This window comes from Erythrolamprus reginae, chromosome 6 (genome assembly GCF_031021105.1).
Source record: "Erythrolamprus reginae isolate rEryReg1 chromosome 6, rEryReg1.hap1, whole genome shotgun sequence".
NCBI lineage: Eukaryota > Metazoa > Chordata > Lepidosauria > Squamata > Dipsadidae > Erythrolamprus > Erythrolamprus reginae.
In genome coordinates this window covers 22,849,527-22,867,250 of record NC_091955.1, presented here as the reverse complement: position 1 = coordinate 22,867,250, position 17,724 = coordinate 22,849,527, and the positions used below count along the sequence as shown (strand labels likewise).

The 17,724-nt window shown below is 42.7% G+C and overlaps 1 protein-coding gene across 2 annotated transcripts in view; it reads right to left on the bottom strand.

Moving 5' to 3' along the window:
• Nucleotides 1–3,543: 3,543 nt before the first annotated feature.
• MOV10L1 (Mov10 like RNA helicase 1) overlaps nt 3,544–17,724 on the bottom strand; it is a 65,217-nt gene continuing 51,036 nt past the window's right edge. For both annotated transcript variants that reach the window (XM_070755382.1, XM_070755383.1), the window contains 5 exons: nt 16,597–16,746; nt 16,101–16,208; nt 9,607–9,744; nt 6,115–6,206; nt 3,544–3,814 (listed from right to left, as the gene is read on the bottom strand). In XM_070755382.1, coding sequence (XP_070611483.1) covers nt 3,805–3,814; nt 6,115–6,206; nt 9,607–9,744; nt 16,101–16,208; nt 16,597–16,746 — 498 coding nt within the window. In that variant the 3' untranslated portion in view covers nt 3,544–3,804. The remainder of the gene's footprint in view (nt 3,815–6,114; nt 6,207–9,606; nt 9,745–16,100; nt 16,209–16,596; nt 16,747–17,724) is intronic.

Sequence of the window (17,724 nt, the reverse complement as noted above, 5' to 3'; positions counted from 1 at the left end):
ATCTAATAAATAATAATAATCTTGCTGTGCGTGCCTCTCCATTCTTCCTCCATACTCTGGGTCCTTGGATTCCAAATGAGATGCAAAAGTTTCCATGTAATGTATCAACTGGTTCACCTCGAACTGAAAATGTGAGTCCACGTGTTCACTTCGCTCACACCTTCTGCACATGCATACAGAATCAAATGGCGATTATGGCATAGCGCTGGGGCAAGTGGGTGGGCCCAGACATTGATGATCGGAACTACTGGTTCGCCTGAACCGGTCTGAACCAGCAGCAGCCTACCTTTGAGTGGGTGTGGTTTCACTAACTATAGCCAATCAATGTTGGGAAAGTGTTTTGCATGGGTAAATCTAAATCTTGATTTTGGTGTTGCTTTATTTACTCCATAATTTTTTGGAAGAATCAGAAAGGCAGTTATTGGCTCCATTCACTTCTTCCCATAATACGGCTCAGTATTCTATACGGGGTTGCTAATTCCAGGCATTTTAAAGCCTAATTACCTTGAATTATTTTAGGACAATTATTGTCTTAACCTTGCTTTTGTGTTCACATTTACTATACACTTGTACTGTTTCAGGTGTAACGAACTGTAACAATCAGCGAGAAGCAAAAACAAAACAAAATGAACCCCCCACCACACTCATAGTAAGAACCCCTCAAATGAGGAAAAGTCAATTAATCACAAGTTTGACATTCGCATGACAAATAACCTACAAGTTTCAAATTTCATTTCGGGTCATATTGACCTGAGCAGAACAGCAAGGTTAACGAGATAGTTTTGCATGCCTGACTGCCTTGCCTATAATAGTGATTGCTAATCCACCCCAGTGCTTAGAAAAAATAATCATTGCAGGTAAGACAATGATTACTGATCATAATACCTCTATATTCCTTGCCAGATCTGAATACCAGTTGCTAGGGAACCTGGAATGGAAAGAGCTGTTGCATTCCTACCCTGCTGTGGGTTTCCTGTAGACATCTGTTGGATGCTGTGGGAACCCCCTTTGTTAGTTTATTGAGTGTATATTTAGATTCTAAGTCTCTTCAGCTGGAGGTCTTTCATGGCTGTGCTCCGAATATATTATGTACAAAGGCAGGCTCACAGAGGGAAGACATAAATAATTTAAGGAAAATTATTTCACTTTCATATTTGGAAATAGATGGTAAAAGGACAAAAAGCCTGTTATAGAGAAAAATCATCAAGTGGTACAGGACTGATAATACGTACGTGGTGAAATCTCCTAAATGTATTTAATAATCCTTTTCTATAATAGTAAAACCTTTCATGCATATTATATTATACATCATAATCTTGCAATGTAGCCTTTCTTTTCCTGGAGGTTGATATAAATGAAAATCTGCTTTCAGAAGCTTTATTTTTACATAGGGCAAATCACTGTTAATTATGATTCCAAACACAACCCATTCTATTAAATAAAGGTAACAAGATTCCTATTTGTCTTCATGATATCTCAAGAAGTCAATACCTGAAGTTTTATATTATCTAAAGGTGGCAATGAAGGTGTCAAGATACTGCAGTAGAATCCCTGGGAGAATAGTTTGTTTGTGAAACAAATGCTGCATACATTTTAAGATGGTTGGGAATCCTTTTTAAATTATTAAATGTACTGATAATTAAACACAAAAGAGAAAGTGCTCCTTCGTCCCAAAATGCAAAAATATTATTTCACTCACCGTCCAGCTAAACAAAAAGTGTATCTGTTCCTGAGAACCTACCGTTCTCAATTTGGGGGTCAGGACCCCTTTGGGGGTCAAATGACCGTTTCACAGGGATCGCCTAAGACCAGGAGAAAAGACAAATTTCCCATGGTACAGTATTAGGAACTAAAGTTTCTATTCTGGCGCCTGGGAACATATTTTTACAATCCAACCAATCAGGTTTACAGTGGGGGGTGTCCCTCTGACCTTCCTGCCAATTGGCCTAACGCTCTGTTGGGAGAATTGGTGCTAGATTTATAGTTGCGAGTCACCACAACGTGAGGAGCTGTATTAAGGGGTCGCGGCATTAGAAAGGTTGAGAACCACTGACCTAGAGGCAGACAAAGTCATTGTCAGGCTGAACTCTCTAACTCCACATGAAGATTTTGGGACTTGTGTCATTTCCCAGAATCCCACCTAGGTTAAGGTTCATCTTACATCCCCCACACCCACAAGTTCATCACGAGAGCCAGTCTGTGTGCAGGGGCTTATCAATTTCCTCTTCTCTTCAGTTGAGGCAGAACAAGCGGTGGCCTTGGCTTGGAGAAAGGAATCTTTCTCCAAGCCAAGGAATTTGCTCACAGTCACTCATGCCCTCATCACCTCGAGGTTCGACTACTGTAATGCTCTCTACATGGGGCTACCTTTGAAAAGTGTTCGGAAACTTCAGATCGTGCAGAATGCAGCTGCGAGAGCAATCATGGGCTTCCCAAAGCATGCCCATGTTACACCAACACTCCGCAGTCTGCATTGGTTGCCGATCAATTTCCGGTCACAATTCAAAGTGTTGGTTATGACCTATAAAGCCCTTCATGGCATCGGACAGAATATCTCCTGGACCGCCTTCTGCCGCACGAATCCCAGCGACCAATTAGGTCCCACAGAGTTGGCCTTCTTCGGGTCCCGTCGACTAAACAATGTCATTTGGCGGGACCCAGGAGAAGAGCCTTCTCTGTGGTGGCCCCGACCCTCTGGAACCAGCTCCCCCCAGATATCAGAGTTGCCCCCACCCTCCTTGCCTTTCGCAAGCTCCTTAAAACCCACCTCTATCGTCAGGCACGGGGGAGTTGAATTTTTTCCCTTCCCCCTAGGCTTATAGAATTTATACATGGTACGCTTGTTTGTATGATTGGTCTCTTAAATTGGGGTTTCTTTTTAATATTAGATTTGTTTGCATTGTCTTCATTGTTGTTAGCCGCCCCGAGTCTTCGGAGAGGGGCGGCATACAAATCTAATAAATAAATAAATAAATAAATAAATAAATCTTTGGTTGTGTCTAGTAACCTTCCCCTCTGACTACTCACTACCCCTCCCATCCCCCGTTGTGTTGTGTTAGGCTGAACTCTCTAACTCCACATGAAGACTTCGGCCTGACAGTCATAATCAAAAGCCAACATAGGTTTGTCAAAAACAGATAATACTAGACAAATCTTATTGCATTCTTTTTCAAAGTGGCAAAGTTAGTGTGATGCTTTAGACCACAGCACTGTGTATTTCCTTTCCTTCTTTTCAAGCATTTATTTATTTATTTATCTATTTATTTGTTTGTTTGTTTGGATTTCTAAGCTGCCCTTTTCCAGTGGACTCAGGGCAGCTTACCCAGTAAAATCAATACAAAATGTACGAAACCCAATATAAATCTGATATAAAAATAATCAAGTCAAGTAGTCCATCTCTGCTTCATTAGTTTTTTTTAGATCAGCCCAAGTTGGCCATACAGTACACTTTTATTTAGCTGAGAAACCATTGTTGAGATATACAGTAGCTCTGCCAACAATATTTTTATGAAGTTGACGAAACTCAGAACAGGCTAAAGCTAGTTGCCATGAGGAATAAGATCGACTACTTTATTGTTCATTCTTATTAGCTACAAGAAAAAGGATACATGCAAAATGCCTTAACATTTATTAAATTTAACAGCATAAAAATATAACAACAATGAAATCATAATTATAACACAATAAGCCTTTTTTTAAATAATATATACTTTTTAATAACCAAGAAAATAAACCTCTGTATATTTTTTTTAAATGGAAATAAAGTCATGGTCTGGAAAATTGAGCTGGTGGAACTTCTTCTATTTAACTGCACCTGTAGATTAACAAAATAAAATAATAAATAAAATAACCAGAATTGGAGAAATATTGTTTTAGTCACCATAGTTAAATCTAGTATGGTGGAAATGCTACTAATAACTAAAGGCAACATATGAAATATTTGTTTTACTAGCCAAAATTGATTTAATAATCATAAATATCTAGAAAGTATCATACATTCCAAAATAATTGTTTTCCTCAAACTTTGAGACTCCATCTATAAATGTACACATAAAGCGTTGAAAGAACTCTAGTTAACATGGGAATTGCTTGGAAATAATAAAAGAGATGAAGACATTGTTTTAAGATTAAGGATATATTCTAATGCCAGAACAAGAGCTTAGGCATTGATGGTTGTCCTGAAGTGCAAAGAGATTGATTTGGGGGTTGTCCACCAATTATGAAGAAAATCATAATTATTTGATGAAGTCTCTATTTGTGACTGGTGCAAGTAGACTATTTGATCAACAGGGCACATAAGACTGCAAGACAATGCACGATAGAGATTTCTGCCAGGAAGATACTGTATCAGTGATGGCGAACCTTTTTTTTGGTTCGTGTGCCAAAAGGGGTGTGTGTGTGTGTGCTAGCATGTGTGCACATGCCCACATCCCTTCCCTCCCCACCCCACGCATGTGCACCGCTTCGCACATGTGGATAGGCCTTTCTCAAGCCTGGTAGGTGCAAAAAAATGCCCAAAATACCAGAAGTTCGGAAAATGCATTTCCGGGTTGCCCATTGTGCTGTTTTTTGCACTTTGGGGCTTTAGGAAACTTTTCTGAACCATCTGGAGTGCAAATAACAGCACAACGGCAAACCGGAAGTTTGGAGAACGCACTTCCGGTTTGTCCATTGGGGGATTTTATTTGCCTCTAGGGCTTCAGGAAAGCTTTTCGGAAGCGCCTAGAGGAAAAGACTGCTTTTCCTAAGGCTGAAAATCAGCTGTTCAGCATGCGCATGTGTGCTGGGCTGAAATAAGACAAAATCTTGCGTGCCTTCCAATATGGCCCCATGTGCCACAGTTCTACCATCAAGATACTATATGCAAGAATCTCTATCATACATTGTCTTAGAGTTTCAGTATTGATTTATTAGATTTTTAAAAATCCTACCCTTGTCTATTAACATTAAACATCATCCTAAAGAACTAAAGGGAGTAAGAAAGGTTGGTTTTTTTTTAAAAAAAAAAACCCTAGCTGACGTTGAATCTCAAGTCATGTAAAGTGAGTTATTTGCTAACTACAGTATGACGCATCTTGCCAATAAAACTTCAGAGAGAAGTTCCAAGAATGAGCACCTGACCTGATGGTATTTAAACAAGACTAAAATACAGTGGTACCTCATGATATGAACTTAATTGGTTCCAGGAGGAGGTTCGTAAGGTGACAAGTTCGTAAGATGAAACAATGTTTCCCATAGGAATCAATGTAAAAGCAAATAATGCCTGCAAATCCTTCAGGAAAATCCCAAACTTTAGAAGGGAGGCGAACAGAGGGCAGGGAGGAGCAGCTAAAGGGGGCGGGTGAAAGAAGCAAGACTAGGCTAAAGGGTGAGTGGGAAGGAAGAAAGGCAAGGGGGCCGCCCCTCCCTTTTCTTTCTTCAAAAGACACTCAGTACCTGCAAGCACGGCTGTTCTCCTAGTTTTTTAAATGCACTCTTTCCCCCTCCAAGCCGCCCCTCCCTTTTCTTTCTTCAAAAAAGGGGGGAAAAAAGAAACCCCTTCATCCCAGCAGCAGCGGCTTGGGTTCGTATGGTGAAAATAGTTCGGAAGAAGAGGCAAAAAAGTCTTAAACACCGGGTTCATATCTTGAAAAGTTCGTTAGATGAGGTACCACTGTACAGTATATCAAAATAAAATAAAGGACATGAAAGAAAAATATTTTAGGAAAATGGGTGTGGGCATAAACATGCACGCAATAGCACCCAAAGAAAAAAAGGTTTACCATCACTGGTCTAGAAAATTTTGATACCCCAAGAAAACAAAAAATCCTATAAAAACATGTTCGACACACTACAATTCTGTAATTTTATGTATCTCAGTTCATATATGAAGATTTGGGAGTGTAGACCACCTTCTCTGTCCTTATAAAGCATAGGTGTCAAACTTGCGACATCACATGACATATCGCGACTTTTCCTCCCTACGCTAAATTGGGCCAGTATTGAGCTTCACTCACACTTTCTGATGGCCTCCAAGATAGAACTCTAGAAAATACAGAATAAAATCCTTTCATTATTTAGTGATTCACCCATGTTCACTTATTTCTTCACCCATAATGTTGAAAATACACTCACTTTTTCCGATTTTCAAATTCTTCAGGCAAGTCAGAACCAATGTAAACGTCATTTATTAGACTGTACTCCAACAAAGCCCTAAAGCAAGGATCCTGGCCAAAGGAAAGAGGATTATAAAAGGTGCACAAGACACTATACCATAAAATGGCCATAGATATTTCTCTAGTTTATATTCCTTAATATTAGCATGCCTAAATAAGAACAGGTTTAGGACATTACATGCAGATGATTTTCAAATAACACTGTGTTACTAGGATGCCTAAGATGGTAGCATGGGAGCTGAGATGTAGCAAACATAGTCTAACTTCTTATCATGTATAATATATGTAATTAAAGCCTGTTAAAAGTTTTATAGGATTTTAGAACGTTTATAATTTCACCAAGACAAATTACATGTTTCCTGATTTTTTGAAAGACTTGATTTGGCAACTATTTTATTTATTTGTTTTGTCCAATACACATTGGACAATGTGTATTGGACAATACACTATCTAAGATGTTCAGCAGAACAACAGTTAATAAAGATTGCTATAATAAGAAAATACTGTTTCAAGATCTGAACAAGCATTTGAAAGCCATAAAGGCAATATGAAGAGATTAATTGATTTGTTCATTTCTACAGCACAATTATTCTCTTAATTCTGAAAAATTAAGTTAAAAGAAACAAAATAAAATAAACCATTCTATATTAGCTAACATTATATTAGTGTGAATTAGCACTAAACAGACAAATGAGGATCATGGCATGGAAGGAGTGGATATGTCAATTAGTATCCATTGTACATACACAAAAAATATTATAATTAATTAAATTTATATCCTGCCCATTTCACTGTTACAACAACTAAATGAAAAACAATCTACTAACAATACCACATTTAGCTATAACAATGCCCAGTATGGTTGCTTTTTGGAGGCGAGGGACAATTTGTTATTAAAAATGACATTACTTTTGTTTTATTGCCATATAATCCATATATGACATACAGTGGGGGAAAAGGTATTTAGTCAGACACCAATTGTGCAAGTTCTCCCACTTAAAAAGATGAGAGAGGCCTATAATTGACATCATAGGTAGACCTCAACCATGAGAGACAATATGAGAAAACACATCCAGAAAATCACATTGTCTGATTTTTAACGAATTTCTTTACAAATTATGGTGGAAAATAAGTATTTGGTCACCTACAAACAAGCAAGATTTCTGGCTCTCACAGACTTGCAACTTCTTCTTTAAGAGGTTCCCCTGTCCTCCACTCATTACCTGTAGTAATGTCACCTGTTTGAATTTGTTATCAGTATAAAAGACACCTGTCCATAACCTCAAACCGTCACACTCCAAACTCCACTATGGTGAAGACCAAAGAGCTGTCGAAGGACACCAGAAACAAAATTGTAACCCTGCAGCAGGCTTTGAAGACTGAATCTGCAATAGGCAAGCAGCTTGGTGTGAAGAAATCAACTCTGGGAGCAATAATTAGAAAATGGAAGACATAGAAGACCACTGATAATCTCCCTTGATCTGGGACTACACGCAAGATCTCATCCCGTGGGGTCAAAATGATCACAAGAACGGTGAGCAAAAATCCCAGATCCAAACGGGGGAACCTAGTGAATGACCTGCAGAGAGCTGGGACCAACGTAACAAAGGTTACCATCAGTAATACACTACGCCACCAGGGACTCAAGATTCTGCAGTGCCAGATGTGTCCCCCTGCGTAAGCCAGTACATGTCTGTGCCCGTCTGAAATTTGCTAGAGAGCATTTGGATGATCCAGAAGAGTATTGGGAGAATGTCATATGGTCAGATGAAACCAAAGTAGAACTGTTTGGTAGAAACACAACTCGTTGTGTTTGGAGGAGGAAGAATGCTGAGCTGCATCCAAAGAACACCACACCTACTGTGAAGCATGGGGGTGGCAACATCATGTTTTGGGGCGGTTTCTCTGCAAAGGGACCAGGACGACTGATCCGTGTACATGAAAGACTAAATGGGGGTCATGTATTGTGAGATTTTGAATGCAAACCACCTTCCATCAACAAGGGCACTGAAGATGAAACGTGGCTGGATCTTTCAGCATGACAATGATCCCAAATACACCGCCAAGGCAACGAAGGAGTGGCTTCGTAAGAAGTATTTTAAGGTTCTGGAGTGGCCTAGCCAGTCTCCAGATCTCAACCTTATAAAAAGTTTTTGGAGGGAGTTGAAAGTCCCTGTTGCCCAGCGACAGACCCAAAACATCACTGCTCTTGAGGAGATCTGCATGGAGGAATGGGCCAACATACCAGCAACAATGTGTGCCAACCTTGTGAGGACTTACAGAAAATGTTTGACCTCTGTGATTGCCAACAAAGGATATATAGCAAAGTATTGAGATGAACTTTTGTTATTGACCAAATACTTATTTTCCACCATAATTTGGAAATAAATTCGTTAAAAATCAGAATGTGATTTTCTGGATGTATTTTCTCATGTTGTCTCTCATGGTTGAGGTCTACCTATGATGTCAATTACAGGCCTCTCTCATCTTTTTAAGTGGGAGAACTTGCACAATTGGTGTCTGACTAAATACTTTTTTCCCCACTGTATGTTGATGTCAACACTATATAGAATGCTGGTGAGACCACATTTGGAATACTGTGTTCAGTTCTGGAGACCTCACCTACAAAATGATATTGAGAAAATTGAACGGGTCCAAAGACGGGCTACAAGAATGGTGGAAGGTCTTAAGCATAAAACGTATCAGGAAAGACTTAATGAACTCAATCTGTATAGTCTGGAGGGCAGAAGGAAAAGGGGGGACATGATCGAAACATTTAAATATATTAAAGGGTTAAATAAGGTCCAGGAGGGAAGTGTTTTTAATAGGAAAGTGAACACAAGAACAAGGGGACACAATCTGAAGTTAGTTGGGGGAAAGATCAAAAGCAACATGAGAAAATATTATTTTACTGAAAGAGTAGTAGATCCTTGGAATAAACTTCCAGCAGACATGGTAGATAAATCCACAGTAACTGAATTTAAACATGCCTGGGATAAACACATATCCATCCTAAGATAAAATACAGAAAATAGTATAAGGGCAGACTAGATGGACCAGGAGGTCTTTTTCTGCCGTCAGACTTCTATGTTTCTATGTTTCTAACACTTAATGACAACATAAATAAGAAAAACTTTGCAACTTAAAAGCAAGATGTTTAAGATCATTAATGGTAGCATACATTACTACAAGTAAACAAGAGTATACCTGTTACCTTCATTTGGCTCCCTTCTGTATTTTCATTGAATGAAATTCAGGCTGAAATTTCAGATATCTTTTCTGCATTTAAAAATTAGTGTATTGCTATGAAAGACTAAGATGCATCATCGAGACATAACTTTTCTGTTGAACTTTAAATTAGAAATAGAGGCAGCTACCAATATCTCAATGATATTATTCCATTAGTGTAATTAAAGCAACATGAATTAGATAATAAATAAGAAATTCTTACTTTTGCAAGCACGTGAGGATTTCCCACAACAATGAGCAAAGCCTTAGGTCTGGTAATTGCTACATTAAAGCGCTTTGAATTACCAAGAAAACCTAGAAAATGTTTTTCATCACCGGATCCTTTTTCATTTGACCGAACCTGAAACATAAGCACCAACCATTTAATTCCTCCAGATACGCAAAGTAGTGCAAATGATTTTATAATCTGAAGCTGAATATATAACATAGTGGTTAAAATGGTGGACCAGAATTAGGCGAGTTCAAGTTCAACTCTGTCCTCAGCCACAGAAACTCACTGGGTGAATTTTGGCTGGTTACTCTCTCTGTCAATCCTTCTAACATCAAGATATTACAGGTAGTCCTTGATTTATAACACTTAGTGTCCATTTACTAAACTAAAAAAAGTGACACATCACCGTTTTTCAGTTATGTCCTTTGCAGCATCCCCATGATCATGTGATCAAAATTCAGATGCTTGGCATTGGTCGTATTTATGATGGATACTGTGTCACGTGATCAATGGGGAAGCGGGACTCATTTAACAACCAGGCTACTAACTTATCAATTGCAATGATTCACTTACCCGCTGTGGCAAGAAAAGTCACAAAATGGGGCAAAACTCACTTAACAAATGTCTTCCTTAACAACAGAAATGTTGGGCTCAATGGTGGGTGGTAAGTTGAGGGCTATCCGTAAAGGGGGGGGGGAGGAGAAAAACTTGCTGTCTGTGCTGCCTTGAACTCTTGAAGGAAAATGCACAATACAGTGATCCCTCGATTTTCGCGATCTCGATCTTCGCGAAACGCTATATCGCGATTTTTCAAAAAATAATAAATTAAAAATACGTCTGCGTTTTTTTTTGCTATACTGCGGTTTTTCCCACCTGATGATGTCACACTCTTCCTTCCTTTCTCATCTTTCTTTCTCTTTCTCTATCTTGCTTCTTCCTCTCTCACACTCTCTTCCTCCCTCTCTCATCTCTTTCTTTCCTTCTCTCTCTTTCTCTATCTCTTGCTCTCGAGCGGCGGGCGGGCGGGCGAGTGGGCAGCAGCGAGGAGCCGAAGATCGGGGTTTCCCCTTTGCGTGGGCGGCGGGGAAGACCCAGGGAAGGTTTCTTCGGCCGCCCAGCAGCTGATCTGCTCGGCAGCGCGGCAGCAGCGAGGAGCCGAAGATCGGGGTTTCCCCTTTGTGTGGGCGGCGCACCACTATATCGCGAAAAATTGAGTATCGCGAGGGGTCTTAGAACGTAACCCTCGCGATACTCGAGGGATCACTGTATTGCCATGATGTAGTAGTACTGGTTAGGCAGCCTCAGAGATGACTACCACGTACTTTTGAAAAGTTTCATAGTCCAGAATGAATTATTCTTTCTGCTAAGTGAATTTGCAAGTGTGTTAAAATGTAAGATTTCACATCAACTACAGATGCATTTGGTCTAAAAGTTTGATGAGTAACTGAATAGCATCCTAAATAGTAAAAGTTTTAATAGTATTTCCCCATTTTTAAAAAAAGTTGAAAAGAAATTTGATACAAAGTACCTACTAACCAAGGGACTGTCTCATCCCCATCACATTCTACCTGACCCATCAGAGTAGGGAGGCAGGTAATGTTGCAGGTCCCATCCCCAAGAGATACACCTGGTGGGACCCAGAAGGGCCTTCTCCATGGTGGCTACCTTTCTCTGGAACATCATTCCCCCAGAGATTAAAATGGCCCCTACTCTAATACTCTTCTGGAAGGCACTGAAGACCTAGTTCTGCCAACGGGCCTGTGTGGGGTATAGCGCATTAAATGGCTTGTGTGGTAAGGTGAGGTTGGTGGTTTTATTATATTGTACTATATTATTTGATTCTTTTTGTTAGTTTTTATTGTTTTAAATGTGATTTTATATTCTGTAAGCCACCTTGAGTCAGTATAGGTGAATAAGCGGCAGGTATAAATTCAGTAAATAAAATAAAATTATTATTATTATTATTATTAATTAGATTTGTATGCCGCCCCTCTCCGTAGACTCGGGGCGGCTCACAACAGCAATAAAACAATTCATGACAAATCTAATAATTTAAAAACATTAAAAAAAACCCGTTATTAAGCAGACATACCATACATAAATTGTATAGCCCCGGGCAGATATCTCAATTTCCCCATGCCTGGCGGCAAAGGTGGGTTTTAAGGAGTTTACGAAAGGCAAGGAGGGTGGAGGCAGTTCTAATCTCCAGAGGGAGCTGGTTCCAGAGAGTTGGGGCCGCCACTGAGAAGACTCTTCCCCTGGGACCCGCCAAATGACATTGTTTAGTCGACGGGATCCGGAGAAGGCCAACTCTGTGGGACCTAATCAGTCGCTGGGATTTGTGTGGCAGAAGGCGGTCCCGGAGATATTCTGGTCCGGTGCCATGAAGGGCTTTATAGGTCATAACCAACACTTTGAATTGTGACCGGAAATTGATCGGCAACCAATGCAGACTGCGGAGTGTTGGTGTAACATGGGCATACTTGGGGAAGCCCATGATTGCTCTCGCAGCTGCATCCTGCACGATCTGAAGTTTCCAAACACTTTTCAAAGGTAGACCCATGTAGAGAGCATTACAGAAGTCGAATCTCGAGGTGATGAGGGCATGAGTGACTGTGAGCAGTGAGTCCTGGTCCAGATAGGGCTACAACTGGTACACCAGGCGAACCTGGGCAAACATCCCCCTTGCCACAGCTGAAAGATGGTTCTCTAATGTGAGTTGTGGATCGAGGAGGATGCCCAAGTTGCGGACCCTCTCTGAGGGGGTCAATAATTCCCCCCCCCAAGGGTTATGGATGGACAGATGGAATTGTCCTTGGGAGGCAGAACCCTCAGCCACTCTGTCTTATCTGAGTTGAGTTTGAGTCTGTTGACACCCATCCAGACCCCAACAGCCTCCAGGCACTGGCACATCACTTCCACTGCTTCATTGACTGGATATGGGGTGGAGATGTACAACTGGGTATCATCTGCATACTGATGATACCTCACCCCATGCCTCTGGATGATCTCACCCAGCGGTTTTATGTAGATATTGAATAGATGGGGGGGGAGAGGACTGACCCCGAGGCACCCCACAAGTGAATGACCTTGAGGTCGACCTCTGACCCCCCCACTAACACTGACTGCGACTGACCGGAGAGGTAGGAGGAGAACCACTGAAAAACAGTGCCTCCCACTCCCAACTCCTCCAGCAGACGCAGAAGGATACCATGGGCGATGGTATCGAAAGCCGCTGAGAGGTCAAGAAGCACCAGGACAGAGGATAAACCCCTGTCCTGGGCCCGCCAGAGATCATCCATCAGCGCGTGCTGTAGCCGGGCCTGAATCCTGACTGTTGAGGGCCTAGATAATCAGCTTCTTCCAAGGACCGTTGGAGTTGGAGCGCCACTACCTTCTCAACAACCTTCCCCATAAAGGGAAGGTTGGAGACTGGCCGATAGTTGTGAAGAATGGCTGGGTCCAGGGAAGGCTTCTTGAGGAGGGGGCGTACAAGTGCTCCTTGTAGGGATCCGGAAAGAAGCGTTGACAATCTCCTGGACCCAGCTCCGTGTCACCTCCCTGCTGGCGGAGACCAGCCAGGAGGGACACGGATCCAGTAAGCAGGTGGTGGAACTCACAGCTCCAATGGCCTTGTCCACTTCATCGACCCGTTGTCAGTCGACTTTGTTATCCAATTGGAGCCGACGTCCGCCTGGATCCGAGCGATTTTATCAGTGAAAAACGTGTTAAAATCCTCAGCACTACTCTGTAAGGGCTCTCCAACTCTCCTCTGGTTAAGAAGGGAGCGGGTCACCCTGAACGTGCATCTTGCCGCCTTGAGCGCCACTTTGTAAGTCTTAATAAAATCAAATAATAAATGTGATGTTCAAAGTTTTATGTATTAGCATAATACAGGGGTAGGCAAAGTTGGTTCTTCTATGACTTGCGAACTTCAACTCCCAGAATTCCTGAGCCAATCATGCTAGCTCAGGAATTCTGGGAGTTGAAGTCCACATGTCATAGAAGAGCCAACTTTGCCTACCCCTGGTATAGTACAACCAACATATACCAACTACCACATTTTGTACTAATATCTAGCTTGCAATTATTCCCTCTAATTTTTTTTCGGTGTGGGCGGAAAAGTACAGTGTCTGAGCGGCAGTCCCTTCGGGATTGGGGAGCACAGAAGTCAAAACAAATGAACAAACAAATAAATAAATTTTCATGCCTCAGCGCCTGATTTTTTTTCCCAGATGTCACCCAAGACAACATATTGTGTAATTATTTGGGGCTCTGTGCTGGGGCATAAGGTCCCTTCCCACTATGTTATTCTGCCCCCCCCACTCCCAACTCCGGCAATTTAAGGCCCCTTTGTCTCCCCTGCCACCGCCAGCTCCGCTCCCGCGCCCAGCCCAGCCACCAACCTCTACCCAGGAGCCGCAAGCCAGAAGCAGCAGCAACAGCAGCGCTGCCGCTGGGGGAGGGACCACCCGCCACTGAGGAGGTGGAGGCGGAGGCGGAAGTGTGAAACGCCACTGCAGCGGGTAGGGGGCCCCCTCCGTCACCCTACTCTCTGCGTGGCCTTTGAAAAGCGTGCACCAGGATTAATTTTTTAATGCGCTACAGCGCATGGTGCACCTTAAAGGAAACATTGCTATGTATGATGACAACTGCTAATGGATAATTATGTAGAGCAGTGTTTCCCAACCTTTTTTGAGCCGCGGCACATTATTCATATTTTCAAAATCCTGGGGAACACTGAACGGGGGGGTGGGGGGGTGGCTAAAGAAAAGTTTTGACAAAAAAAAATCTTCTTCCATTTCGCTCTATTTCTCCCTCACTCTTTCTCTCTCTTCCTTCCTTCCCTTCTTTCTCTCTCTCCATCCCTTTCTTTCTTCCTCTCTTTTTTGCTCTCTTTCTCTCTCCCTCCTTCCCTCCCTATATGTCTTTCTCTCTCCCTTGCTCTCTCTGCCTCTTGCTATCTTTCATTCTCTCTCTTTCTTTCTTTCTCTTTCTCTCTCTCTGTCTCTCTTTCTCTCTCTCTTGCTAGCTCTCTTTCTCTCTCTTTCTCTCTCTCTCTGCCTCTCTTGCTCTGCCTCTCTTGCTCTGCCTCTCTTTCTCTCTCTTCCTTTCTTCTCTGCGGAGGCCGGCGAAGGTTTTTCTTATTTTAAATGTTCCGGGTGGCGGGGGGATGCGGAGCCCGCACGCACACACCCCCGACATTCCAAATTCTGCCTGCAGCCCTTTCGCTGACAGCCTGGGACAAAAGCACTCCGTGAAGGGACTGCAAGAGGGGCCGGGCGGGCATTAGCAGCCGGATGAAGAGGACGAGAAGCCGCTGCAGCCACCCCCAATCCCCCCCCTTCCCTGGGTGCCTTCCAAAGGCCCCTGGAAAAAGGCAGGAGGTAGCAACAAGGCGCGAGGACAAGCAGGCAGCTTGGCGGAGGGGAAGCGCTGAGGGGCTCTCCTCCTTCCCCACCCCCGCGCTTCTCTCCCGCCCTGGCTTTTGCTTTGCAGATTTCCCCGCAGTTCAAAAGGAGGCAAGAGGTGGCCTGGATGAAATTGCGGGGAAATCATGGGGCGAAGCGAAAGCCAGGGCGGGAGAGAACCGCGGGGGTGGGGAAGGAGGAGAGCCCCTCAGCGCTTCCCCTCCACCAAGCTGCCTGCTTGTCCTCGCGCCTCGTTGCTACCTCATGCTGCTCCCACCATGGCTGCGCGCGGTTCCGGTGCCCCTGGCTGAAGATCGTCCTGTGGCTGGTCTTGGGCTTTACAGTGGCTTCCTGGTTCCCTCTCCTCTCTCCGCCTGTGTCTACCGCCAGCGCCTCATTCCTCGGAGCTGCCGCTTCCTTCCAGGCAGCCCAGCCACGCTGCCGTAGAAAGTGCAGAGGTTATTGCCGCCACCTCTGCCTCCACTCAGGGAGCCACCGTGGTTGAGCTGAGGGAGAGGAAAAGGCGCGGTGACCACGGTGGCTCCCTGAGTGGAGGCAGAAGCGGTGGCAATAACCTCTGTGCTTTCTACGGCAGCGTGGCTGAGCTGGACGGAGGGAAGCGGCAGCTCCCAATCGAGGAACCCACGGCAACGGGCGACGGCTTGGTGGGAGGCGACGGCTTGGTGGGAGGCGACGGCGGGAGACACAGGCGGTGGGAGGAGAGGGAACCAGGAAGCGACTGTGAAGCCCAAGACCATCCACAGGATGACACTCAGGCAGGGGCGCCGGCAGCGCCCCGCCCAGCTTGAGCTTCTCGCGGCACACCTGACCATGTCTCGCGGCACACTACTGTGCCGCGGCACACCGGTTGGGAAACGCTGATGTAGAGGATAGGAGGATCAATTTCAAGTACTTGTGAGAGCAGTAGGTCACAATTTCTGGAGGACACCAGTTGCCTGTCCTGAGCTTTACTAGTCATTTACCCATGTACTTTTATCCTACTGTGGCTTGCTAATTTGGGGAATGAGCTTGGCCTCTGAATATCACATACACAAATAGCACTTGACTACGTACTGTTGATAAGATGATCACTGGGAATTCTTGTCCCTGAAATTCCTCTACTGAGCCAATTTTAATATCTGCTAGATCCACACTGCGTAAGAGAATTCTGATTTTTTCTACCTAAAACAAAAATGTATATTATTTTATAGACAGCATTGGACTAAAAAAAAAATCATGAATTTATTAAAATGATTCAGGTATTGAAACAGTTAAACAAGTAAATTCTAAATGGTATTTTTGAAGGTTTTGAATAGTTTTCTCATTGATCCTATCTTACTACAATTTGAGTTAAAAAATAAGAAAGTTTATTGAAAGCAATCTAAGTTTAAATCTACTTAAACTAATTAAATTAAATTAATTGCAGATCTTCAAATAAGGGCTATTTTTCTTGGGGGAATTATCCACATTTATAATTCAATAATGTTAACTTAGGCAAACAACCAAAGCAATATCAAAATTTATTATGCAATTAAAAACAATTATGAAAAGCTAAAGCAGAAAGCTATACCTGCTTTCGATAAGGTGTAACTATTCCAATGTCCTTCCACGATACTCTAGAATTGATGGGATTAACAAGAAGGCAACAGTAGCGCATCACTTGAACAGCTTCTGTAGGATTGAACCAAGAAGGATTGTAGCCTTCACGCAGTTCCACACCCTAATGTTAGCAAGACAAGAAATGAAAAACAGAGAATATTATTTTACATATTTAACTTTAGTATTTGCACAGTGCTTAAGTTGATGATAAAAAGTCAAAGTAGGCATTTAAATAGCCAGAGCTGTTCCACAGAAATATTGTGTTTATCATTCTGAGGAGACTCACTACAATACTGATTAAACACTGTAGCAATTTAAAAAGGGCTTTAAGCCACTCATTACAGGGGAAAAAACCTCTCTGAATCGATTTTAGTATATGGAAGTTTCTACAGAAAAGCTGGTCATTAGAATTAATATTTTACAGGGCAGCATTAGCAGTTCAGATTTTGAACAGTAATAGTTATTGTTCTTTGCTAAAAGGAATACATCCTCCAGTCATTTCCAATTTATTCAGGATAATTTGTAATTTCTCAACAATAAAAATATAATATATATTCTGCAGGTTTCTCCAAAATTCTTTGCATAGAACCCTCCCAATGCCTCAATGAATGATTTAGTGCAGTTGTGGTGAGTGCCCACACCCATAATTCAATGCTTAGGGAGGGCAAAAACAGCTTCCCCACTGGAAGCCTTCTGGAGCCCAAAACGGCCTGTTTCTCAACTTCTGATGGGCCCTGTAGTTTCTTGTGTTTCGCCCTCCCCAGGCTCCAAAGTCTTCCCTGGAGCCAGGGGAAGGTAAAAATGCTCTCCTTCACCTCCCCTGGAGTCTCTCTGGAAGCCAAAAATGCCCTCCCAGAGCTTGTGTGAGCCAAAAATCAGCTGGCTAGCACACACATGCATGTTGGAGCTGAGCCAGGGCAATGGCTCCGTGCCAGCAGATATGGCTCCGCGTGCAACCTGTAGCACCCATGCCATAGGTTCGCCATCACTGATTTAGTGAGTAAATAAGAGAGTTGTGGGGATAAATACAAAAAGAATAGATTTGAGAAAGAGTGCCTTTACTCTGGATCCATGCATTGTTACATTTTGATGATGACCA